This window comes from Dermacentor variabilis, chromosome 9 (genome assembly GCF_050947875.1).
Source record: "Dermacentor variabilis isolate Ectoservices chromosome 9, ASM5094787v1, whole genome shotgun sequence".
NCBI lineage: Eukaryota > Metazoa > Arthropoda > Arachnida > Ixodida > Ixodidae > Dermacentor > Dermacentor variabilis.
The window spans coordinates 56455523-56480333 of NC_134576.1; the positions used below are offsets into that span (position 1 = coordinate 56455523).

The 24811-nt window shown below is 47.6% G+C and overlaps 2 protein-coding genes across 2 annotated transcripts in view; both read right to left on the bottom strand.

Moving 5' to 3' along the window:
- The window catches only part of LOC142592715 (2-Hydroxyacid oxidase 1-like), a 30505-nt gene extending 14080 nt beyond the window's left edge, over window positions 1–16425 (bottom strand). The window contains exons 1-3 of the mRNA XM_075704313.1: window positions 16104–16425; window positions 14606–14769; window positions 4191–4282 (exon numbers count right to left, since the gene is read on the bottom strand). Coding sequence (XP_075560428.1) covers window positions 4191–4282; window positions 14606–14769; window positions 16104–16336 — 489 coding nt within the window. The 5' untranslated portion in view covers window positions 16337–16425. The remainder of the gene's footprint in view (window positions 1–4190; window positions 4283–14605; window positions 14770–16103) is intronic.
- Window positions 16426–16905: 480 nt separating this feature from the next.
- Window positions 16906–24278, bottom strand: LOC142558362 (uncharacterized). The gene is made up of 3 exons (XM_075670505.1): window positions 24144–24278; window positions 17551–17702; window positions 16906–16994 (listed from the first exon to the last, which is right to left on the bottom strand). Exons 1-3 carry the CDS (start codon window positions 24272–24274, stop codon window positions 16906–16908), a joined length of 372 nt encoding a protein of 123 aa, XP_075526620.1. The 5' UTR covers window positions 24275–24278.
- Between the last annotated feature and the right edge of the window lie 533 nt (window positions 24279–24811).

Below are 24811 nucleotides of genomic sequence, written 5' to 3' on the forward strand. Positions count from 1 at the left end.
GCTCAAGAGCAGCATGAGAACCTGTGAGATTCTTTCGGGCAACAGCCACAGCAGAGAGCGAATGTCAAGCCACAACCGCAAGTATTACATCATCGGCAATGCTCAGGACTGCTGACCACTGAACCTCCCCCCCACCCCGAAATCCCCGTGCCCCCGCAATGGCCACATTGTTGATACGTGCCCTTGATTACTTCTACTGAGAGACGGATGACGAGTGTCCTTAATTTGCAATGTGAAACACTGCTCCCACTTGTTACTGTCCTATGCTTGGTTTCAGAGGGCGCAACCGAACTGCACCTTCAGGACTTGAGTGGCCAAAACGTGGTTTGCGAGTGTCGCGGCGTCGTCTGCTTATGCTGTGAGCACATTGACATACCAATTCTGGCAACCATTGATTGCTAGAAGGCTCATTTCAATCCAACCCAATTCTGTTTCTGTGTATAATGCGCGAAACGTGGTTACGGCGCAGTCGTACATTAGTGGAACGAAATTCTTTTGTTCGTTTGCGTCAACGAATGTAGCGCATTGTTTAGTCCTTATGCTTCTTCTGTCGCCTGACTGCCGCTGCCGTGTCGTCCGTGCGTTGCTTAGTAACCACGCCCATGCTACAGGTTAAACGGTCGTACTCTATACGATTCGGCACGCAGGACGCACTGAATTCAGCGATCTCTACATGCCCTGTCATCGGCGACAAGTTGAACTTATCGATCTGCACATTCAAAGTAAGTTACAGCTCACCTTGTCTTTCTGCTTAGACTATCGGTCACATGTCGAAATAAAACGCTATTTATAAATGTGCAAGTCGTCGTGGGTTGTCCACTTAGGACGCGGTGAATCAATCCAGCCTCAAGGTTAGGGCTAATGGAAACATTGGACTGCAGAACCTTGCCCGCGTTTATTGCTTATTGTTAACAGCGTTACATTGTTCGCGGCGTGTGCAGTGCTCAACAATTGAAACGCTATATTGGGATCGCATGGCGGTCGGCGCTGTTGCGCCACCGGTGAGCGCTGGCTGATCGCTTGGAGACCAACTTAGGCCACAATTCGTCACAATGGCTCTCTTCTATCGTATGCCACAGTGCACCAGCTCGGTGTGCGCTCAGCGGGAGCGCGAAAGCCGCCGGCAGCTATGCACTCAGGGTATCGCGTTTGAATCGCTGAGCACTGGGCATAGCTTCACGATATTATTCCGCTGCGCTGGGCCCCGAATAGGACGCTTTAAAATGCGTAAGCATTTTCCGGCGAGAACCCAAGACAAATCCCTCGGTCGCGCGAAACGTATCCGCACAAAATTCGTAATTGGCGAAAGCATTTAATCGTTATCATAGTGTAAATGCAGATGACTGGTAGCTTTATAAGCGATAAGAAACAATTAAAACAAACAAAATTATCAAACAGAATACGCTAGGGATACATAGGGCTCCATAGAAAATGCGTGGGGACGCTTGTAGTAGGAGTGCACAAACTCAAATTTGGGGCTGGGCCAATTCGAAATTTTTGGGCGGGAGAACGTAAATTTGCCGGTTGGTCAGGCTTGAAATTTGGGCGTGGGCCAACTGAAAATCTGGGTCTTGGTAAACCTAAATTAGATGGTGGGCCAACTTGAACTGGAAGGGCGGGCCGATTACAATATGGAGTGGGCCAACTTGAAATTTGGGAGTGTTCAAGCCTACAATTTGGGGGTTGGCAAACTTCAAATGCAGGGGTGGGCGAAATTAAAATTTAAGGGTGGGTGACTGATATTGGGTTTGGGACAAGCTAATTGGGGGATGGGCCAATTTAAATTGGCAGTGGGCCGATTGAAATTTGGGGGTGGACCAACTGAAATTGCAGGATTTGCTTATGCTGTACTTAGAATACTCCTGTGGAGGTTCTGCACCCTTTTTCCATTTCAATGGTAAGGTGTAGCTTATCGCGAAGGTCAGCAGTGGCGGCCTTACGACCTCGCTATGTAAATTCATGTAACATGACAGTTCTGTGTTTTGTCAACGTTACTTGAGTTGAATTTCGAATATTGTAAGAGAAATTGTGCCTACCATTATAGAAGCTTCAGTATTCATATGGTAATATATTGCCCATCTCTTAACATAACATCATTCTTTGAAGCACAGAAACAATGTTTTATGTTAAGTGAAAACATCTTTTATATCTAGCATGCAGCAATAGTTCATTGTAAACAAACTTGCGCAGTGCCAACGTTATATGCTCCGTAGGTCGGCACACCAATCGCACTTGAAATTCGCTATCTGGTTCCTTGGACCTATATTGGGCACTAATTGGTCTTTTCTTGTGTAGGTCAGCATAACTCTAATGCGAAAGATAGAAGATGAGTAGCCGGTTATATACACAAAGCTGCAGAATTGAAACTGTTGATTTGACCACAATTTCGTGTATCATTTACAGATTCAGAAACCCCACTACGGTCCCTACTGCTCCACCGGTAAGTGCCAACTTCTGTTCACTGTTTTCAATGAATGCCACAACGCCTGATTTGCTAACTCTAAATTTCAGACCTAAATTCTCGCCTTCCTATCCACAGATATTAGCCAGACGTTGCAAATCACTTTCCTTGTTAGATATAAACTCAATGTCGTGCGCATCAAATAAAGCTGAAAGCTGATGCTCTACTATTGTACGCGCCTGTCTGTATGAGAGGAAGGAAGGAAATCAACTTTATTCAGGTCCTCCAGGCCACGAGAGCTTTGGGCTCTCATGGAGTGGGCGTCTCCCACGACGGAACCGGGAGGTTGAGTTTCCTGGGGGCGTCGTGGACCTGCTGGACAGCCCAGAGTTGGGGAGCAAGTTCTTCGCTCCGGATTGCTTTGAACTTGCGCTTGTCCGGTTCGGAGTCTATGTGAGCTTGCGAGCACGGTCAGAGTAAATGATATACGTTAAGGGATTAAACCCGATATTACATCGTTCTAGCGCCCTCTACATCCCCACCATGTACATCATAAGCAGCAGTGGGGATAAAGAGCACTGCCGCCTCAGACCTTTGTTGATATGAACTTTCTCCTCCCTCCTCATCCCTTCTCATTCAACGCAAACGGTATTTTCTAGGTAAATCTCTCTCAAAAGCTGTAGACAACTGTCACCTAAACCTTCCCCTTCCAGAATATCCTACAAGATGTTGCGCACTACGTTGTCATACGGTCCTGCAATGTATAAAAAGGTCACATATAACAGTCTGCTTTCTACTCTTGATATTTCAATATACTGAGTAAAAACAAACAAGTTATCATCCAAACGCCTACCTATTCTGAAGCCATCCTGAAGTTTTCCCGAATTGCCATTATTCTTTGCCCATGCCGGCAGCTTTAATTTGATTGCCTGTATTGCTAATCTGTATATTACCGATGTCATGGTCAAAAGTCTGTACGAGTGAATTTTATATTTCGTCCCCTTACCATTATAAATTATATTCATTATACTTTGTCGCTAACTGTCAGGCATTCTTTTATATTTTAAGGTGTTCTCTACTGCTCTCAACAGAGCTTGCTTATTTTTTATCCTACCTCATTAATTAGCCTAAAGGGTACATTGTCTAACCCACTAGCTGTGCACTTAGCAATTTTCTCTGCGGCTTTCTTCCAGTTTTCCATTTGTCAGCACCAGCTCCTTTTCAATCTGATTCTCTTTTTTTTTCATAATTTATTTATTTATTAGTAAAAATACAGATAATTGCATTGCATTGCATTCTTTCGTGCTCTTTTCATGCTCCTCCGTGGCACCAGAGTCTTCTGGCGTTACTCTGGTACCTACGGAATGGTAGATTCTCAGAGGCGAAAGTGCGAGACGTCTCACTGGTAAGCCATGCGTGGGCACGAGGCTCGGGAAAATACGATAAAGAAGGCATTCATCAACACAACAATAGCGTAATGATCATCATCGTCCATCTTGTTTCTTTCGTTTGCCAGTGAGGGTAGCAGGCTTCATCGGTCAAGCTAGGGCCATGCTCTCCGCTCTAATATATATAAATTATTGTACGAATACTACTCGCTCTTTCGTACATACAAATACTGCCTAAGTATTATGTGCTTTTCTTTTTCCTTTGTTTTATAAAGTGAGACGGAAGGAGGGCTGCAGAAGTATTTGACCAAGTTTTAAGAATCTGGAAGTTGTTTTTTTTTTTTTTGCACGCTGTTTGGCCTTCATTGGTCGTTGAGGTGTTTCGAGTTTGATTCACGCACCGTGGCCGGGGTTCCATCCAGCTGGCGGCCTCCGTGGTTGGACACGATGACGGCCGCTGCGCCGTGACGGTGTGCTTGCAGCGCCGCTTCGGCTGCAATGCGAAAATCCAGTGTATAATTGCAGCAGCTTGTGGAATTCTTTAGTTCGCGCCGACAGAAAAAATAACGCTTGCGATAATGACTAGACTGTGCGTCCCGTATGCGTTATGCATGAGCTCGCTATTGCTCTCCTTATACGATACCCGAAGTTTGCACTATACATGCATGCAGACATCTTCGCAACACATGCGACAGCTGCGCTCCGTGTTTAGGCCCTTTAATGTGATTATAATAGTGCCACGTGGGGTTCCTAGGCCATCTCAACAACGGCGAAAAAGTGGAAGAATTATGGGGTTTCACATGCCAAAACCACTTTCGGAATATGAGGCACGCCGTAGGGGAGGACTCCGGAAATTTCACCACCTGGGTTCTTTAACGTGCACATAAATCTAAGCACCACGGATGTTTTTGCATTTCGCCCGCATCTAAACGTGGCCGCCGGGGCCGGGATTCGATCCCGCGACCTCGTGCTCAGCAGCCCAACACCATAGCCCCTGAACAACAACGGCGGTTTACGAAGAAGTGGGCTCAGGCCACGCGCTAGCCATCTTTTGTTTTACATCGAAGCTCTCAGCCTGTGGTTGGTCGGGATTTTTGTTGTCCTAATGCGCAGAGCTCGCACAAAAATGTGGGCCGATCCCGGAGAGAATGCAAAGAAGCGAGAAGCGCACAGTGAATTGGTTCTCCAAGAGGCATGACATGACGTCATCAGGGGACACCGGCCCTTGACGAAGACTTCAACGTGTGACGTCACGTTTGACGTGATGGCGTTATCAGATTAAATCATTAGGTGATATTATCACGTGAACATTGCGTTATTCTCAGCTATTCTAATTACATTCCGAAGCTATAATGTTTGTAGCTTGTGTGTAAGCCGTCCTATGCGAATAATCTCCCGCAATTTACTTTGAGGAATTCAATAAGTTCCATAACGCACTTGCGCTTTGCGAAGGGCCTAGGAGCTGCGTGCGTGCGTGACGTATGTGTGCACACAATGTATCTGTCATTGATGCATGAGCGCTCTGCCCATCGCATCTGTCGCACAGCCTGTGGTGCGACCATAATTGACATTGTGGCAACCACTCTCCAACAGACACGACACCAAGCCGTAAAACTGGTTTGGTTTTTAGTTACCAGATGGCGCCACAGCATTAGCGCTGGTGATGCGTTGATGATAAGTAAAGCTATAAGGGCGTAATTCTTCACTACATTATTAATTTAATGCCCCGCTGTAGCACGGTACATGATGACGATAGCAAGCAAACGCAAAGTAGACGTCAAGTAGACGCCTTATAGACGCCGAGCAGACGCTGTGGCGCCGGTGAACATTTGTGAGGGAATTCGCCCGTATACTACTTGCTAAGGAGGTTGCAAGGTAACTGCAGGGAAATCGCATAGGTATAGTGAAGCCCTGCTGTCGCACGCATGTAAACGCAGCTTACGGCGTAAAAACATCTTTTGGCAATCCGCCAACCATGGAGCATGTAACACGATAGCAAGCAGACGCTGAGCAGACGGCGCGGCGCGGTTGAGCACATCTCGAGGGGCATTCGACCTTCCTATTGGCTAAGAAGTCGTGTAGATTCCACAGTACTGCTACCAGCTTGTGAGGTGGATCCTCTCGGTAATACCTCTGTAGTCTTGAGGGTATAATAAATGAAATAGACGCTGTGCGAATGAGAAGTGGCTTCAATGCGCAAAAATGGATTGCAAGATATGGCGGGCCTATGCACAACTCTGGCTCCCTGTGGGAGCCATATACAGTGACTCTAAGGCCGCCTCAACATGCAGCGTTCTTACCGATAAGTTGGACGACGGCATGGGCCAGCTACCTTGGCATTCTGCCGGACTCCAACCTTGACAACGGATCACGAGCGATGGGATTGAGCCCCCAATCCTGACAACTGGCTGACAGCGGTGAGATGGACTTTGCGACGTGGTGCTGTGACTGCGGTGAGCGCTTGGTTCTTGCTTTGACTCTCTAGGCTTCATTTTGTGGTTGTTCTGTTCAGAACAGTAGGGAAGCTAGTATGTTGAGTGTCAGCTAGGTTGTGTTTTCCTAGCTAGATTTAGAGAGCAGGATCAAGGCAGTAAAGCAGCAATCATGGAGTTAACCACACTGCTGAGAGACGAGTTCTTGATTGTTGGTGAGGAACTGGGCCTAGATGTACGCAAGGAAATGCTAAAATCGGAGTTATTGGAGCTAATTTCCGATCAGGCCAGTGAGGAAGAAATCGTAATGGGATTGGAACTTCTAAAAGAAAGAGAGAAACGGGAAAGAGAAAAAGAAGAACGGGACAGAGAAAAACGAGAGAGAGAGGAACGCGATAAACATCGCGAGTTAAGAAAAATGCAACTGGGACTTGAAAGCAAACGTTTGGAGTTGTCTCAAGGAAGTGAAGGCGCTCTGGGACGATCAAGTGAGGCAGAATCGTACCGCATGGACAGGCTGTTATAGCCATTTGAGGTCGGGACCGACATAGACTTGTTCCTAAGCAATTTTGAAAGGACTTGCGAGAAGATGAACTTCGGCCCGAGTACATGGCCACAGCGGTTGCTGTCTATGTTGCCGTGTGAGGCGGCGGAAGTAGTCGCCAGACTGAGTGCACAGGATGCATATGAATATGCAAAAGTTAAGGCTAGTCTCCTGAAGAAATACCGCCTTTCAGCCGAAGCTTTTCGGCAAAGGTTTAGGAGAACAAGCAAGAACGATAGTGAGGGTTATCTGGAGTTTGCATATAGCTTAAAGGCCAACCTAGTCGTGTGGCTGAAAAGCGCGGAAGCGTACGACAGCAGAGACATGATCATTGAATGCATGTATCTAGAGCAGTTTTACAAAACCATCCCCCAAGCTGTGAAACTTTGGGTGCAAGACAGAGGGAATGTAAACACTGTGGAAAGGGCGGCTGAATTACCCGAAGAGTACGCAACGCGTAGAAAGTTGAACGCCGAGGTCGGAAACTGGGACGGTCGAAATGGACCGCGGAAACCCTTTCCGTTCTAAAGGGGTTCGCAGACTAGACGATCGGAGCCTGTAGACATGGAGGAAAAGCCCGCAGAAAAGACCGAGGAGAAACTTAACGGAGAAACCGCACAAAAATAACAGAAAAGAAAATTCGAATCTTTTAGACCAATTCACTATTACAAATGCCACAAACTGGGACATATAGCCGTAAACTGCGGGAAGCCTAGCGTAGTTTTCTCCTACGTAGAGGAAAAAGACGAGAATATGGATCTTTTAAGTCCATATCTTCACGACCTGCAAGTTAGTGGCAAACCATGCCGAGTGCTGAGAGACAGTGCCGCCACGGTGGACATTGTCCATCCGCCTTACGCGACGGTAGGTGACTTCGCCGGAGAAGTAGCATGAATCAAACAGGTTGTAGAAGAAGACAGCGTGTGTCTGCCCATGGCCAAACTCAAAATCTGTGGACCATTTGGGGAGCTAGAGACTGAGGCTGCAGTTTCCAAATTTTTGTCACTGCAGTACCCTTACATCTTTTCGAATCGTACAAATCAGTTACTGCGTGAAAAAGGGCTTAAACTGGGAGAGGGCGTAGTATATACAGGCATTGACGCGAGGCCAAGCTCGTAAAATCGCGTCGCTTTCGGCCGAAAATGCACAAGCTGTTCCAGCGGAAGTAGCAAAGGAGATAACTGCAATAACCAAATCCGAGCTAGGCTCGAGTGAAGAAAAACAGTTGAAGAAAGCCTGCCAGCTGACCAGTTCAATGAAAGCGTAGCACTAGAGTGTCAAAGTTCAAGTCTGCAGGAAGAGCAAGCTGACGCACTCACAAGTGAGACAGGGTCGTTATCATCACCGGCCTCAAAGAACTTTGATCAGCTCTTACGTGTGAATAGAGAGTCATTGGCAGCCGAGCAAAAGAATGATGAGAGCTTAGCTAAATTACATGACACAGCTAAAGAAGGCATTGGTAGGCGCAACGTGACGATACATGAGAGAGGAGGATTGTTGTATCGGCACTACAGAGATCTAAAGGGTAGGATTCTAGATCAGTTAGTCGTACCTAGTAACTATAGGGAGGACCTTTTGAGTCTTTTTCATGGAAATGGGTGGTCCGGCCAGCTTGGCATAAACAAATCAAAGGAAAGATCGCTTATGGAATATTACTGGCCTGGCTGTTTCAAAGACGTAGAAAACTTTGTAAGATCATGCGACGCCTGCCAGCGTTCTGGTAAACAAGGAGAGACATTGAAAGCTCCACTGAAGGTAGTGCCCTTAATAACAGAGCCTTTCAAACGACTTGTAATAGACACGGTAGGGCCCCTTCCAAAAACAAAATCGGGCTACAGGTACTTGTTTACCATGCTGTGTCCGGCTACAAAGATTCCAGAAGCAATCCCTCTGAAAGAGCTCAGCTCCACTGAAGTAGTAGACGCGCTTTTGACAGTGTTTGCATGAGTTGGGTTTCCAGCCGAAATTAAGGCAGATCAAGGGTCAGTATTCACGAGCGCACCGACTTCCACATTCTTGCAAAAGTGCGGGGTAATGTTAATACACAGTTCTGTCTATCACCCTCAGTCAAGCAGTGTGGAGAGGTGGCATTAGGTGCTTAAGCGAGTTTTGCGTGCGCTCTGTTACGAGCACAAGGAGGACTGGGAGAACTTTCTGCCGGCAACTTTGCTTTGCGAACTGTTCCACATGAAGCGACAGGGTTCTCGCCAGCAGAGCTAGAGTATGGGAGGACACTCCGTTCTCCACTGAGAATGTGAAGAGAGATGTGGGAGGAAAGAGGGGAGAGTCCAACAGTGGTTGAATACGTGCTAAATTTGCTGGAACGGCTAAGCGCAACTCAAGAACTAGTCGGAAAGAACATGGGAGTAGCTCAGAAGAACGCCAAATCCTATTACGACAAGAATGCGAGGCTTTGTACGTTTTACGCTGGAGACCAGGTAATGATCCTCAAACGTTTAAGAAAGAACAAGCTTGAAGTTCACTGGGACGGGCCCGTTAAAGTGTTGCGCAAACTTTCAGATACTATGCTCTGAAAATGGCCGGTCGCAGGAAGGAAGTGAAGATATATCACTGTAATTTGATGAAGCCGTATGTAGAGCGGAGCGAAGTTGTTAACTATACCATCAAAGAGCAGGATGGCACTAGTACCAAGTTTAAGGAGTATAGGGCGACCTCCAACTCTGAAGTCGGCCTAGAAGAAGTAGTAGAACACTCGGCAAGCTCACACGTTCTAAGTCCCGAGCAGCTAGATGAGCTAAAAGAGGTGTTAGGGGAATATATCGACAGGTTCAGCGATGGGCCAGGTAGAACCGAACTAATAACGCATGAATTTGAGCTGACATCAACCGAACCAGTAAGATCAAAGCCTTACAGGGTGTCTCCAAGACAGAGAGAGATTATGGAGGCAGAGATACAGCGCATGCTAGAGTTGGGAGTTATTGGGCCCGCTGAGAGTGACTACACGTCCCCGCTAATACGGATAGAAACCCCTAACAAGGACCCTCGTCCGTGTGTTGACTACAGGATGTTAAATGCCATCACTAGGGATCAGCTGGACCCGATACCCAACATTGATTAACGAATTGAAAGGGTTAGCGCTGCTAAATACATTTCAACTATAGATCTTGTGCGGGGGTACTGGCAAGTTCCCCTTTCAGAAATTGCCAGCCGCTATGCCGCATTCATCTCACCTGTAGGCACTTTTCGCCCTCTCGCACTCATCTTCAGGCTGAAGAACGCGCCGTTTAGCTTCTCTAAGTTAATGGATATTGTCCTAAAAGACTTGCAGGAGTTCGCCTTGCCCTATCTTGATGATGTAGCAATTTTTTCGGACAGCTCGGAACAACACGTATCCCACCTCAAACAGGTGTTCTCACGGTTGAGGGAAGCCGGCTTAACGATGAAAGCGGAAAAGTGTAGGTTTGGTTGTTCGCAGGTTACTTATCTGGGCCATGTTGTCGGCCAGGGCGTGAGACGGCCGCCCGAGCTGAAAACCACTACGATTGGAGAATTTTCTCAGCCGCGCACGAAAACAGACATTCGTTCCTTTTTGGGACTTGTGAGGTACTATCAACGGTACATTCCGAATTGCTTGCAAATGGCAAGTCCATAAGAAAAGAAAGGGAGCACCGAGTAACGTACACTGGGATAAGGACAAAGAGAACGCTTCCAAAGTTTTAAAACGCTATTGGTTTCTCGTCCTGTGCTTCGCGCGCCAGACTACACAAAGGAATTCATAGTTCAATGCGACGCAAGCGACAGAGGCATGGGCGTGGTACGTAGTCAGGTCGGCGACGATAACGAGGAGCATCCTATCCTCTATGCCAGCCGTAAACGAAATGTAAGAGAGGAAGGCTACAGCGCCTCAGAGAAGGAATGGGCTTGTTTAGTTTGGGGCCGCCCAGAAGTTGTCGTGTTACTTGTACGGAGCGAAGTTAATCTGCGAGACCGACCACTGTCCTCTGACGTGGCTCAATCAAATGTCACACAAAAATTTCCGCTTGCTCCGATGGAGCCTCACTCTCAAAGAGTACAACTTCTCCGTTAGATATAAGGGAAAGTTGCATAGGAATGCGGATGATTTGAGCAGACTAATTTGAATTCTGCGTTTGAGGGCCCCGCCTAAATTTTAGGGTTACTAGTGTTAATTTTGTTAAGCCAAGAAGATCCCCTCTCATTTAGCAGGATTCCCTCCATGATTGCTGAATTTGTCAGCACGAAATTGCTTCAGACATTGGCATAGCGAAATGCAGCATTTTTTTTTGTTTCTGCCCTTATGTTCTTTCTTTTGAAGCCTAGCGGGTCTAAAGTGAGAGCCAATGTACGTCATCTCGGCGCAGAGACGTGTTGTGGGGTTCATCTTGCAGTTGTCTGTACTCGTTGGATGTTTTGGGGGTGTGACATTACACAAGTGGTCGCTGGTAGCCAAGGCATCACCCCCTGGCCACCAGCCGTTCTCTTCCTGCCCAGCGGTTGTCAGCGCTAGACAGTCGAGATTTTCCGGGCCATGGAGGCGCTGTTAAGAACGGCCAGCTGCAGTGCAAGTTTCCCAGCCAGTTACGCCAGCCGTGGCAACCTCATCTTGGAATGCCGCCGCCGACCTCTAGCCACGGCGTGGCTAAGTCGACTTTGTGTCGGTATCAATACGCGCATCCTCCACTCTCCGTCGCTTCAGCTAGGATGCGTTGTGACTGAAGGAGTTCGACGAAGCAGGCTTTGTGCGCAACACGACAACGCGGACCTGATCTCCTACGGGTGGGGGAGCAGCCGCGGGAACGCCGACGGAGGCTCCTTCCCACGCACCGACCAAGACGCAAGACAACGCGCTAGCAGGAACGGCCCCGAGTTCTACAAAATTCGTGTGGTGTCGGTTTCGGACCGTGAACACGTGTGTGTGTGCATGTGTGTGTGTGTAAACCGTCCTGCGGAGAAGCGGCTAGTTTGCGATGACTAAACGAACGTGCGCGTCACCTTGTATCGTGGGAGGACCGAATGTTTAAAAACTGCTGTTGTGCGAATGCTGACACACTTCTGTTAAGGAGTCATGTTGGACTGAGACTCTCTCTCAAGCAGTCATGTTAGACTGATGTACTTTCTCAAACAGTCATGTTAGACTGATATAAATACTGTAAATAAACCCATATTCCTCGTTCTCGATGAGAAGGAGTCCTTCCCTTCATCAAAGTTCTCAGCGTGGGTAAGTTGGACGTTGACATGGGCCAGCTACCTTCGAATTCATGCAGGACTCCACCCTTGACAACGGATCACGAGTGGTTGGATTGAGCCCCCAATCCTGACAATGGTCGCGTTGGTCGGCACTCGCAAAAGTATCCGTGATTTTCTGACGAAAGTCATTCCATGTCGTTAGGCTAGCTTCGCGGTTTTCCAGCCAAGTACGGCCACTCTCGTCAAAGGCGAAATAGACGTGGGAGAGCTTTTGCTGCTCAGTCCATTGATTATTCTGTGCGACGCGTTCATATTTGTCAAGCCAGTCTTCAATGTCTTCGAAGACTGCTCCGCAATAGCGATCGAGAACCAGAGGATGCAGAACGGTTACTTGCTGTGGACTGGAAAACCGGCTGCTGCTGTGGACTGGAAAACCGGCGGTGGGCTGGTTTCGGCCATTACGAGATGTGTGGAGCTCCTGGAGAGAGGTGGTTGAAGCAGGGAGAACTCCGGGGCAAGGCCTAGCCGTCGACGACTAAAGTGATGCACGGGTGTCGTAACTGGCGATAACGCGTCTAGGCTAGAGTAACGACTCCCGGAAGGACTTCCGAGCATCAGGCGCCGTCAGTACCCCGCACCTCCACCAGTGTCGCAGTACAACGCGGACAGTAGACAGGGAGACGTTCAAGAACAGCAGGACAACTTGTTCAAATACAAAACAGGCCAGAGACACGTCTTCTCCGTCCTCGCCGAATCCCACTGATCCACTAGAGCCACCCACTGACCCACGAATCCCACTGACCCATTTTCGTTGTCGTCTGCATAAAAGAATAGACGCGTCAATACCATATACCAATCTGACGAAAAAAAAGTACTGCATTGCTTAGGCTGTACATGCCGTTTGCTTAACACCGCGCAAAGTGAAACATAATTAGAAACACTCCTTATTTGCTCAATCGCCGAACAAAGATTCCTAAATTGTGCCATCAAAAGTTTACACCATTATAATGAAGCCGACTAAAGCAATGAAAATGACATGTTCAGCGTCAAAATATGTTTTCACATAAGCGTTACCCTTTCGGGCCACCGATTTCAGTTTAATAAAAAAAAAGCTTGTAGCGGCCATGTAATATGAAATGCCTGAAAGCCACTAAACCAGCGTATATAAATTTGCATTCTCGCCTTATTTGTTGGCTCGAGTTCTGTGACACTGCATCGGCATGGTGATATGAGATTCAAGTACGAGATGAAACGGCTAGCGGTGTGTATAAGTGTGTTCATATATTTCACCGCTATATCCTCTGTCACAATTAACATTTGGCCAGTTGTTTAAGGAAAAGGAAATATTCGGAAATCACGGTGCCAAATATCCTGATCGCATTTGCGACGTTCAGTTGTCAGCGGCCTAACGGACAGAAACCGTGGACTTTAATGCCGTACCTTCCACCACGTCTTATAAATCTTGTTTTGACGGCTTGGCTAACGTTAGCTCAGACGCCCTGTATGTTGCTCCAGAACTGTTTAGCAATTATAGTAGGGCCATTGGTATCACACTGTAAAGAGCCATGCATGTTGATCAAAAGCTCCAACATTAGCAGAAAACGTGACGCAGTCGAATCTGCCACTTGTAAATTTTCTTCAGCTTTATCAATATGATCCTTCCTAAACAGTAAGCACCTATTCTGCCACCTATCAGTGGCATTTACCATCCTTATTCATCCCTATTTTCTCTTCGGTCAATTGTATATTTATATTTCCATATTGTCTAGTCGAGTAATAAGCCGTGTATGGTAGGTGCGCACTGAAATGAAACGAAATAAAATGAAATCTTTATTTCTCTCACAATTGAATTGTAGCTAGGAAGAGCAGACACAGTGCAAAACACTGCTTTGCGCAGCTCTAAGGCCGCCCAGCGCCCTTTCATCACATGACAGTATCTCACTATAACGAAGAACTAGAGTTTCATGTAGGCTCAATGGTCCATGGGTCGAACTGAACCTGGCCGGGTGGGCGTGGGCATGAATCTTTAGAGCCAGGGCTGAGTAAGAGCCAGGTTTGAAATCACAAGGCAGATATTAGGCAGGCCAACTCATGGCCCTTTCGGGCTCCGCCTGGGTGCAGGCCCGAATAAACAGCCCGGGCTGTGATCTAAGTTTGGGACCACTTGAAGCGAAAGAGACATTATTGCTACACATCTCCACCCGCCGTAGTAGCTTAGTGGCTTTGGTGTTGCGCTGCTAAGCACGAGGTCGCACGATCGAGTCGCGGCAGCGGCGGCCACATTTCGATGGGGGCTAAATGCGAAAACAGAGGCGTGCTTAAATTTAGGTGCACCTTAAAAAACCCCAGATGGTCAAAATTATTCCAGAGTGCCCACTACTCGTTCCCTTGAATAATCAGGTTGTGGTTGTGACTCGCAAAGCCGCATAATTTAATTGCTGCACATCTTCCGACAGATAGGATCTTTATGACGTCCATGTGTTTCCCATTTCCGTGTAAGAACCATCTGATTAGTCGTGCGACTGATCGTCCAAGCAAGACATCCAACAAATCCAGTACTAGAGGCGATCTTTCATCGTCTGGCGGGCTGCGTGGTTTGAACCACATGTGTTTACCCTTTTGTGGCTGCACTCTGCACCGATTCCACAGCGCCGCTCAGAAACTATGCGCTTACCAGTGAGGACGCCCTTGATGACTACGGGCAGCTTCGAGAGCCCGCAAAGCCATTCGATGTCGTTCAATGTGGCCGAAGCCAGACAATTCGTGTCGCCCAAGAACGTGTCTTGGTGCTTGCACCCACGGACCTCATCCTCATACGCTGCTTCCAAATTGGCGAAACTGCGACAACGCGACAGTCGGATACGGGAGACAGTAAATGTAATACTTAGCGAAATTCCTAAATAAAATAATTGTACTATTCGTGGAAAGGTAAAGAATAAAAACAACTGATCCAAGAGCGCCACCGCGTTATATAGAGCTCGGGATCAACTTTAACGTTGTTGTTGTTGTTTTTTTCAGTGTTTTGCCTGTCTCCGAATTTCAATTCGCCGCTTCACTTTCGTGTTGAGGCCGGTTGATTGTGGGCAGCATGTGCTAAACTATCTGCGTCAGTGTTGCCTTGAATGCTGCAGTGACTAGGAATCCAGTGAAAGGAAATCTAATGTTGCAAGGTTGTCGCTTTTGTATATATATTTTGTACATTAGAGCGTGACCATTTTTGTTTATGCTTGTAGGAAATCTTCTCAATAGCGACACCTGGCAGCCTAAGGATGGCTCATTCCAGTGGGTGTGGTTGTGAGCATATGAAGGTCAAGGCAGTCATTATAGCGTAATCATTTTCTGTAGTGACCTTTTGCAATTTGTACGTTATGTGTTTCCTCGTAGAGGGTTTGCGGAATATAGACGCTGAATGTCCTTTCAACACGAGCCATCTGTGACTTGAATGTAATCTCCGTAGGCATAGGAGATATGCTACAGTGCTAACTGTTTCACAGCTATTTCCGACAAGCTATATTTGCAAGATATGCCCCGCACTTTGGCTGTAACTACTGGAATGTATAGAAGCCATAGGGGATACACAGCTTCTTGTGGCGCAAGCTTACTCTGCTAATTGTTCTCCTCTCCTTTTGGTGCCCTCGTTCTCGCTTTCCCTTCCTCATAATTTACTTTTCCTTGGCCATTGGACCACTCAGGCGTTCGCCGACAGGTGGTGCAGTTGCGTAGCGACCGACCTACCTTACCCAAATCTTTCTCGCTAAACAATAAATCAGCAACCCCGTTGTACGAGCGTTAGAGGAAGCGTGCTATCCTTATCGGGTGCTTACGGAAACCGAATAAACCAGTTAAAATATAAATTAGGCCACACGTAAAAAAAACCATGATATTCATCATTATATCCCAAGAAAACTTACACTCCGTACTGTCTATGTTGTCACCCAACAATCATTATCATCTGTGCTGCGCGGGTGTTCTCTCAGAAAACTTTGCGTTCGATTTACTTTTCTTTCAAGAAAAGTACGCCCATTGACACGTACCTGCGATTCGTAAGTGCCGGCAACACAAATAGCACAAATAATAAATGAAAAATATTGTTTACGGACAAATTAATGAAACTTCGAATGGTGCAGGTTTTTCTGAAGAATGCATGTGTGTTTGAAAAAACGCAACGATACCTGAGACCATGGGGCAGTTGTGACCTATACGGATCGTGCACAAAGCCATCTCCAGGCACCGGAGAGTCCACGGTGAGCACAATGGCCGCGAAGCCATGGGCAGCTGCCCTCTTGACCAACGACTCGGTGAGTGACCGGTTGCGAAAAATGTACGCCTGCTGCCAGAGAAGACAGCCGGAAGCCGCTGCCCTCACGTCCTCGAGCGTCACAGTGCTGAAGCTGCTCAATATCATCACCGCACCAGCGCCCTGCGCCGCTGTTTGGATTTGAAAATCAGCTGTAGAAGACGCGTTCACTTTTGGAAGAGCAACTGTGCGCTATAGATCCGTGAAATTGTACTCAAAAAGCTCGTTAGAACAAGAAAAAAGTTGCCCGCCGTGCCCACTGCATACTTATAAAGACGATATAACGATCGCGATAGTAGACACGGCACACAAAAAACTAAGCGGCCAGGAGAAGTGCTGACTTCTAGCTGATGTTTATTAGAAAGAAGCGTGTGCTTCTGAAGAACGCCTGTTGGAAGTCACCGCTTGTGCACATCGCTTCTTTTTGTGTTTCATGTCTACTTTCGCGCTGGTTGTTTCATTACGCAATACCAACTATCGCGGTCTCACACTTTGCTTCAGTGTATTTAGAGTTCTGAAACTGCCTCGTATGCTAGGCTGGTTACGGCAGCCGATGGGCATCGTCTTTTCCATAGAATCCAACTGCGTTGGCTGTGCGTGTTGGTAGGAAATAATACCAGACTTTTCACCTAGCCCGTGGTGAAGCGTCCTTCAAAATGGGCTTCAAGTAAAGCGCATTAGGCGATGAACCCGCTTCCCATCTCGTCAAACTTTCGGGACCTAGCGGTCACGGAGAAAGCAAGTTTATTGATTCGCACTGCGACCCCTGGACAGAGAGTACGTGCCATTTGAAGTGTAAAATAAGCACCCACACGCGTTGCGGAAAATTGATTGCATCACATTCAGAAAGCTGGTTAGGATTTTATATCTCAGACGACAGGTGTTACTTGAATGCGCTGAGGTGTTGCTGGGACGCTAAAGATACTGCAAGTTAATTCAAGTACATCGACAAATCATGCAGCGAGCACTGATTTTTCAACTGTCATGTCGTAAACCGAAATGTCCACGATGAAAATATTTGTTCACCACGTTTATGAACGGCGTAAATTGCTTTTGTAATACTCATCTTTTACTTAAAGGGGGAACAAAACCCCGTTCCACTCCGGAGAGAAGCACGCAATAAAAAGCAATGTCATGTTCGCGGTAAATCTCTCCCTACCTTCCAGAGAAGAATTTGGTAATAGTGCGCATGTGGTCGCCTGCGATACGATTCCTTTCATCGTAAACACCGCGAGCCAAATGATCGCAGCATGGGAACGCAGAAGTCTGCATCGAAAAACTGACAATTCTAGAGGCGTAGAAGACACGATGGAAGGCCTTGCCTTGAGCACAGCCGATCTCTCCTTCAGGGTTCACCAACTTGTGAGTCGCTGACGGAGCTAGCCCCACTGGGAAGGATACTTCACGGCCAAGGACGGTGGTCCTGGTGTTCACCTTTTCCACATCCACGAGAATCCGCGGTCGGAAACGCAGCCTGCACGCATGTCCCGAAGATCACTGTGGCTGAGTCTGAAGGTCTTTCGCGAGCTTAAAGGGGGACACCATGCCAGGCCTGCTCATAGAGGAGACGGCTCGGATAAGTCTCCACGGAACAGATCATAAAAGTTTTTACGAAGACCAGCTTCCACACAACGCAGCACCATTGCTCGGAACGCAGTACGAGCTCGACAGTGTGCAAAACTACATGAGCTATCGACAGAGCAGACATGACCGTTAGCATTAGCTGCACCTGCCACTATGCTTCCCGCACTACGACTCCATATCTTAATTTCATACGTGGCGTGGCCTTCCAATCTGCCTATTCATTTCCTAAAATAAAACAAAATTATCACGCTGCACAATTGGCATTGTAAGGTCACCATCGAACTCGCCGCAGGGGCTAAGTGCGCTCTGCCCAGGATCACGACATCGCAGGCTCCTCGACAAGCACTGGGAAAGCGATCATATCATCAAGAATTGGACCATTAATTGTGTTCAATAGCGCGCTAAGGTATAAAACCTTTGCTTGGTGAGTCCGTTCAACAGGACAATCTAACTACAAACCCGCTTAGGGTTCGGAAACACTTTCTTGTGAAGGGGAATAGTTCTCAGACTCTTTCGCTGCCACATTCATACAATTTTTAGACAGCAAATGTAACGTGATATAAATTTTCCTGGAAAAGTTTTTTATGTAGCGCGTTTGAAGTCACATACCCACAAACAGTTGTGATATGTGTTATGCTACGACATTCAACTACTGAACACGACGTTGCAAGTTGGAATTTCACGCTGGAAGACTCACAATACCCTGAGAGCAGAATGATAACAAAAAAGTTAGAAACCTTTCCCCTACCGGAAAATGGTAGTAAGCTAAGCTTGTCCTGCGTGCACCTGACCTTCGTCATCGTTAAGTAACCCTCAGGTAACGGTGCCAGATTGATTATACCTCCCGCTCCCTCATCTCCGTTTCTTCTTCTCGTTGCTGTCGGATTGCTTGGACTCTGGCGGCTCTAAAGGGGCGTTTACAGTCCGACATTATCGGCCCGCGGGCGAGCGTTGGTAGATGCCGAGTGCGTCGGAGCGCGTTGGCCGCGTCCGCTTACGTTGGCGGCGCCAGTGCTTATAACCATCGGTCAAACTATAGACGCTGTTGTTCTCGCCAACGTAACGTAATGTGTGCGCGCGTTCACGCCACGTCGAGCTTGTTTAGGCCTCCACGGCTGGTTCGGCGCACCGACGGCGAGCTCTTTCACCGGTGAGTCCTCGCCGCCGCTCATCGAACGCCGCCACTTCCTCGGGGGAACGCACAACGCGTGGCCGTCCCATTCATTTTCTAAGAATAAACTGAACGGAAACGAAGCCGGTGCAGCGCGCATGAAACCCTTTCCTGCCCTTTCCATGCCCGGTGGAAGCGAAACGGCTCTGATTGGTTCCGCAATCCTTGATAACGACTCACGCTCCGGGGCCGGTGAAGCTGTCAACTCACGAAACCGCCCTTTCCCGACGCCGCTCTGCTCTGGGAGCAACTGCGTTTTATCGTGACCACGACAACACCGCTTGTGAGCCTCAATACAAGCTTCCCTTGAAAAGAAACGTTTGTTTTAATGGTTTAAGTGTACATCGAAGAATCTCAGTTGGCCAAAACTGATTCGGAGTTTCGTACTAAAGTATTTCTTGTGCCGTGCCTACTGCTTTGGCGGATGCTAAAGGCCATCAACCAATCAATGGCTGCACCAAGGGGAGAGGGTTGTCTGGTTACTTCTCCGGTCTTGCGCCCAATTTTATGGTCCCCTAGTCTCGGCACAGGTTCACCGGGTAATGGGCCCTGCCGCTCCTATGCAGTCTGGAGGACCTGATACATTGTTGACCAAGCACGACTCCATATAAAGTAGCTCCTCTTCGTTATCTCCACCACGTGGAAGCGGGCATCCTTACTCGCTTGTGCTAGATGAGTACAGCTGATGCGTTTGTTTTCTTCATATGTGAGCCATTTTCGCTTGATAATCTTGTAGTAACATGACGTTCCTTCGTTCACCTCTTCCTTTCGTGCAGAGACGATGAACTCTCTCTCCCCGATTCTCTGCTGCTGCAGTTGGCCGGCTTCTGTTTCAAGCCAAATGTTGCAGTCCAAGAACGCAAGGCTAGACTTCTTTATTGCGAAGCATTTTTCTCTTATTAAAATTGGTTTTTGTGGTGTATCTCGGTGCCTTCGTGGGCCGATCCAGAACCTAGTCGAGCATATAAAAGCATGTGGCACTGTGGCCCCTGGGGCCACTGGGTATTTGCTGCTGGATATTTGCCCTTGCAGTCATAGGGTATTTGCGGCTGACTAGGCGTTCAGGTGCCACTGTGTATGCGCATTGTGTATATGCACTAGAACCACGTGGTATACACCAGTAGGTGCGTGTTACTCGAGATGTCCTACTGGGTATATGGCAATAGGTATGTGCCACCGGATCCTCCTGGGTATGAGGCACTGAGCACGTGCCTTAATGGCCACTGCGTATGTGCCAATGGGTATGCACTGCTGTTCAACCAACCTCTTTGACGCCAACCTGTATGATCCGTGCGCGCCCCTTTCTCGAAACTCGAACTAAGCGGCTGCTATCTTGGTAAAGACCTGCTGCTTTCATGCTGGATGATGCTAAATTGTATTGTATTCTTTGGTTTTACGTGACTGCGATGACGGCTTCCTCGAGTACGAATTATTCAACTGATGCACAGCCTCAGCCCAGGAAAGGTGAAATCATTTTTTTCCAAATGCAAAATTTATTCATTAGGAGAAAAAAAACAAGCGAAAGGAAGCCCACAAAAAGTACAGAATAACAAAAGTTCAGTTGACCGCTTTAGTCTATACAATGAGTTCAAATCACTCAAAGTCCGAAACAATTAAAAAGAACTCAGACATCGGAAGTCTTATCTACTCGGGTGGCTTTGCATTGACAGCAGTTGCCCTTGCGTTGACATGGTAGCGGCGTGGCGGCCAGTGGCAAACGAGGGACACGGACGCGCGGTACAGCCCACCTCGGGCGTCAGACCTCGGAGACCATCCAAGTGCGACTGCTGCAGCTGAGTGGCGCCCGTGCCGGTTGGTTTCCTGGCTCTAGGTTCTGCGTGGGCGCCTCAGAAACGTCACCATAGGCCTCCGGTCACCTTCAGGAAACCTCCGCTCTCCATAGAGGGGCTCAGGTTCAGGACCAGAATCGGCATCAGCACCAAATGCAGCAGGGGAAGTAGGTGCAGCCGGAACAGCCGAGCCCTACGCTCCGCGGATCTCTCCAGGAACAGCCGGGTCGTCCTGGTTCTGTCGACGCTTTCGGGCTCGGGTCTGAACCCCGACGATGCGAACCTCGACAGCAACAATCTTCGAGGCCCGTTCCCGAGCGATCTCTTCTGCCCGCATTCCAGTCTATCCTCCTTCTCTCTGCTGGTTCCTCGTACCACTGATTTCGTACCGCCCCCTGTTCGGGTGATGTTCTTTCTCACTCATCCGATAGCTCGTGCGACCGCCTGCCAATATCGTCTTTGTTGACCATGTGAGGGTATTCGGTGCTGCCGTTGTTCCACGGGGTTGCGTTACCGCATTTATCAACAGTCTTCAGCAGACGCTTTCCATTCACTAATTACAGTGGCAAAATCAGAATTCTATTATGAGGCACGTCGTATTGTAGGACTCCGGATAAATTTTGACCGCCTCGGTATACTGCCCTTTCGCCAATTGCGAGGCACACGGGCGCTTCTGCATTTCGTCCCCATTGAAATCAGGTTGCAGCGGCCAGGATTTCATCCCACCACCTCTTGTTTATCAGGCAATGCATTAGCTACTCAGCTACCACGGCGAGTAGCTCGAATAGCCATCGTAAAATAGTTCTGCACGATTTCTTTTGCGAATTTTAGTATTTACAAACATAGTAGTTAACGTAAAGACATATTTAAAACGCATTGGAGTTACAAACTGTCAGCATCACTAGACTACAGCCGACCTCCGTGATAATATCGCTGCACTCTCCGGCCTCGTTTCTACCGGCCTGTCAGTCGTCATGCACCCGCGCGACAAGCACGTCCCAATAAATCAAGCTCGCCAGTACCACCCACTTTGCAATTGACCAATAAGGTAGCCTTATTTCCTTTTGATCCGTCCGCGCGAGTGACGCCAAGGGCTCAATATACCACGTAAGGGTAGGCAGGGTAATTTTGTGCCTAACCCTGGTGCTCTATTTACTTTGCCCCCCCCCCCTCCCATCCCCGTTTCAACTGTCAGGGCACAGTGGCACACAGCACACTTTAAAAACACTCGTCTTTTTCATTTCTTTACTTCGCGTCCTCTTCCAACATCTATCTGTACACCATAATGTTCCATATATGCCATGTGCATCAAGCGTACGTGTACCACAATAGATATTGTTTTGCCTAGCCGCAGCAATTTGAAAAAAATAGCCTGCCGTAGATTTCACACTTCTAACTTTTTGTTTAAGTTATTTGATGAGACGGCCACTATTTGTACGAGCGATCAATATGCTTAATTGAATAATAAACAGAGTTACAATAATTTGCTTTTTCAATAATTACTTAATGGCACATATTTCTTTCTATGAATTGTAGCTAATGACTATGGAAGGCGTATAACCTTGTAACAAATTTTCAACGCCAAGCCCGTTTACAGATATTTTCAAGTTTTCCGTTGAAACGCGTTGGGCGTTCCGGTTGCTTCTGGGCTTCAATGTATGAAACAGCGTTCCCTTAAAAATGTAAGTCGAACAAAAGTGCATTTTTACAGCAAGCTTGACGAAAGATGTCTCGAAACCAGTGCAATCCTCAGAATTCGTTCTAAGTGGATATGCCTTGGAAACTCACTAGCCACTAGCTATTCGTATCCTGAAATATCTGCCATAAATTAAATAATTAAAATGTTAACTAGAGTAATTATGTTTATTATTCAATTAGGCATTTTGATTTCTCGTTAAAATGATAGCTGCCTCATTAAGTAAATTAGATCAACAGTTAGAATTGTGCTATCCGCAACAAGCAATTTTCTATAATTTGGGTAGCATAGGGTAGCATAGTGTACTCCTCCCCTACGGTACCAAACCCTCCGAAGATGTCCTCGCCAGGGGTTGCGTCGATTGCAGAGCTAGCTTGCTTTTCAGATCGCTGTGCGGCGTCGATGGACTTCACCGCTACCAATGCGAGGATAGCAGGGTAGCCTAGTAGAGGTGTAGGCTGCGAAGGCATGACGTATACTGACTGCACACAGGTGCGGCTCTTTCACACCAATGTAGCTGTGAATTGGCCTGTTACTTTCAAAGGACAATTTCCTGGACTGGTGAAATGACCCTCCGGTTTTTCGAGTTGCGACGGTACTCCTGAAAAACGCCCTTTTATGTGCCTATGTTACCATAACAATGATGTTACAGGACTCGCTATTTTCTGAATTTGCAACGCTTCCCCGTGTAATTGTACGGTATAAGTGGTGATCATTTATAGGTTTTACGGAATTTTTAAAATTGCCCTCCTGCAGAAAATATAATTCTATTCCATGAGTTTCATTATTCGGAGAGGCGGACATTACTTTCACGGGAAATCGAAAGACACATTCAGCTAATTACGATTCAATAATTATATTCTGAATTAATTATTTAAGGCGCATATTACAATTGCCGAATCGTAGCCGACGAGCTTGCAAGGCGTACCCTTTTGGAATAAATTTTCAGAAACGCCGATTTGGAGACACGCGTCATCAAACTCGCCGTAAAAATGAACTGTTGTTACGCGTACATTTTTAAGAAAACGCTCTTTTATGCATCGAAGCACAAAAGTAACTGGAACCCCCATGTATTTCCTCCCACACTCTGTGAAATATGTCTCGAAGCTAGTCTCATACTGGTAATTCATTTCGAGTGGATACATCTTGCAAACTCCGCAGCTACAGTTGGTAAATTGCAGTACGTGCCGTAAAGTAATTAGTTGAGAAGGTAATTGGTACATTTTTGTTAATTAGTTGAATAAGTGTTTCAGTTTCTCGTGCTAGTAATGCTGAATAATCCAGCTCAAGGGCAATAATTTTCTTGTCACAAGCGAAGTATAAAAATGCCATGAAGCTTAAAAATTATAGCCCTGTATACTGCATAACCACTTCATGACAAACCTTTCAGGAGGCTTGGAGGATTGTGGATAAATATAGACCTTGTTACAAATGAAAATGATCCCTCTTACAAGGGGTCAAACTGCATCATCCCAAATTAGAGATATCATCCTCCCTCAGGGCACACATTTGCCACGTACGCCAAGTGCCCCTACGAAAGCTGGAGGGAGCTGATACCTTCTCGAGCACGTACGATACGTTAGAGGTCTTCTTTCTCTCTCTCTCTCTCTCTCACGCATGTGTGCAAGGAAGCCTCTGTGCAGCTGTGTGCGTGACAAGGCGACCATCACCAACCTTTTGAAGGCTTCGATGTTCTCCCGGAGGGTGAGTCCATCGCCTGCCCTGAGGGCGATGTAGGTCCTCACGCCTTCCTCCATCTTGGCCTCTGCCAGGGGCTCGATATCTGCCACTGTGGTCACTGCCATTGCACCTGCTGTCACAGTTTTTACAGTTAAGGTGTATACATGTACCGTTTAATGAAATTTTTTTGTCGTTGTTGGCGTGGTAAGCATAAAACTCCCCATAAGTGGGGCCATCCCGGATTTAGTGCCGGGCCGACCCGCGGCAGAAGAAAACTCGGTGTTAAGCACTCCCCATACGTGGGCCGATCCCGAAGATAGTGCTATGCCGGGCCGACCCGCGGCGGAGGTGAAGCAGGCGTCAAGCACTCCCGATAGGTGAGACGATCCCGGAAATAGTGCAATACCGGGCCGACCTGCGGTGGAGGTGAAGCAGGCGTTAATAACTTCCCATATGTAGGCTGCTGCCGAAGATAGTGCAATGCCGGGCCGACCTGCTGCGGAGGTGAAGCAGGCGTTAAGCACTCGCGATACGTGAGGCGATCCCGGAAATAGTGCAATGCTGGGCCCAACCGCGGCAGAGGTGAAGCAGGCGTTAACAACACCCCATACGCTGGTGAATGCCGAAGGTAGTGCAATGCCGGGCCGACCCGCGGTGGTGGT

Bases quoted from the DNA above. Each gene is read 5' to 3' on its own strand.
- LOC142558362 (XM_075670505.1), bottom strand. From the start codon at position 24,274: ATGGCAGTGACCACAGTGGCAGATATCGAGCCCCTGGCAGAGGCCAAG. The intron at 17,703-24,143 runs GTTGGTGATGGT...ACATGCGTGCAG, and splicing joins AACATCGAAGCCTTCAAAAG to GCTGCGTTTCCGACCGCGGA. The intron at 16,995-17,550 runs GCAAGGCCTTCC...CTCTCTGTCCAG, and splicing joins AGAGATCGGCTGTGCTCAAG to GGGTCGCAGTGCGAATCAAT.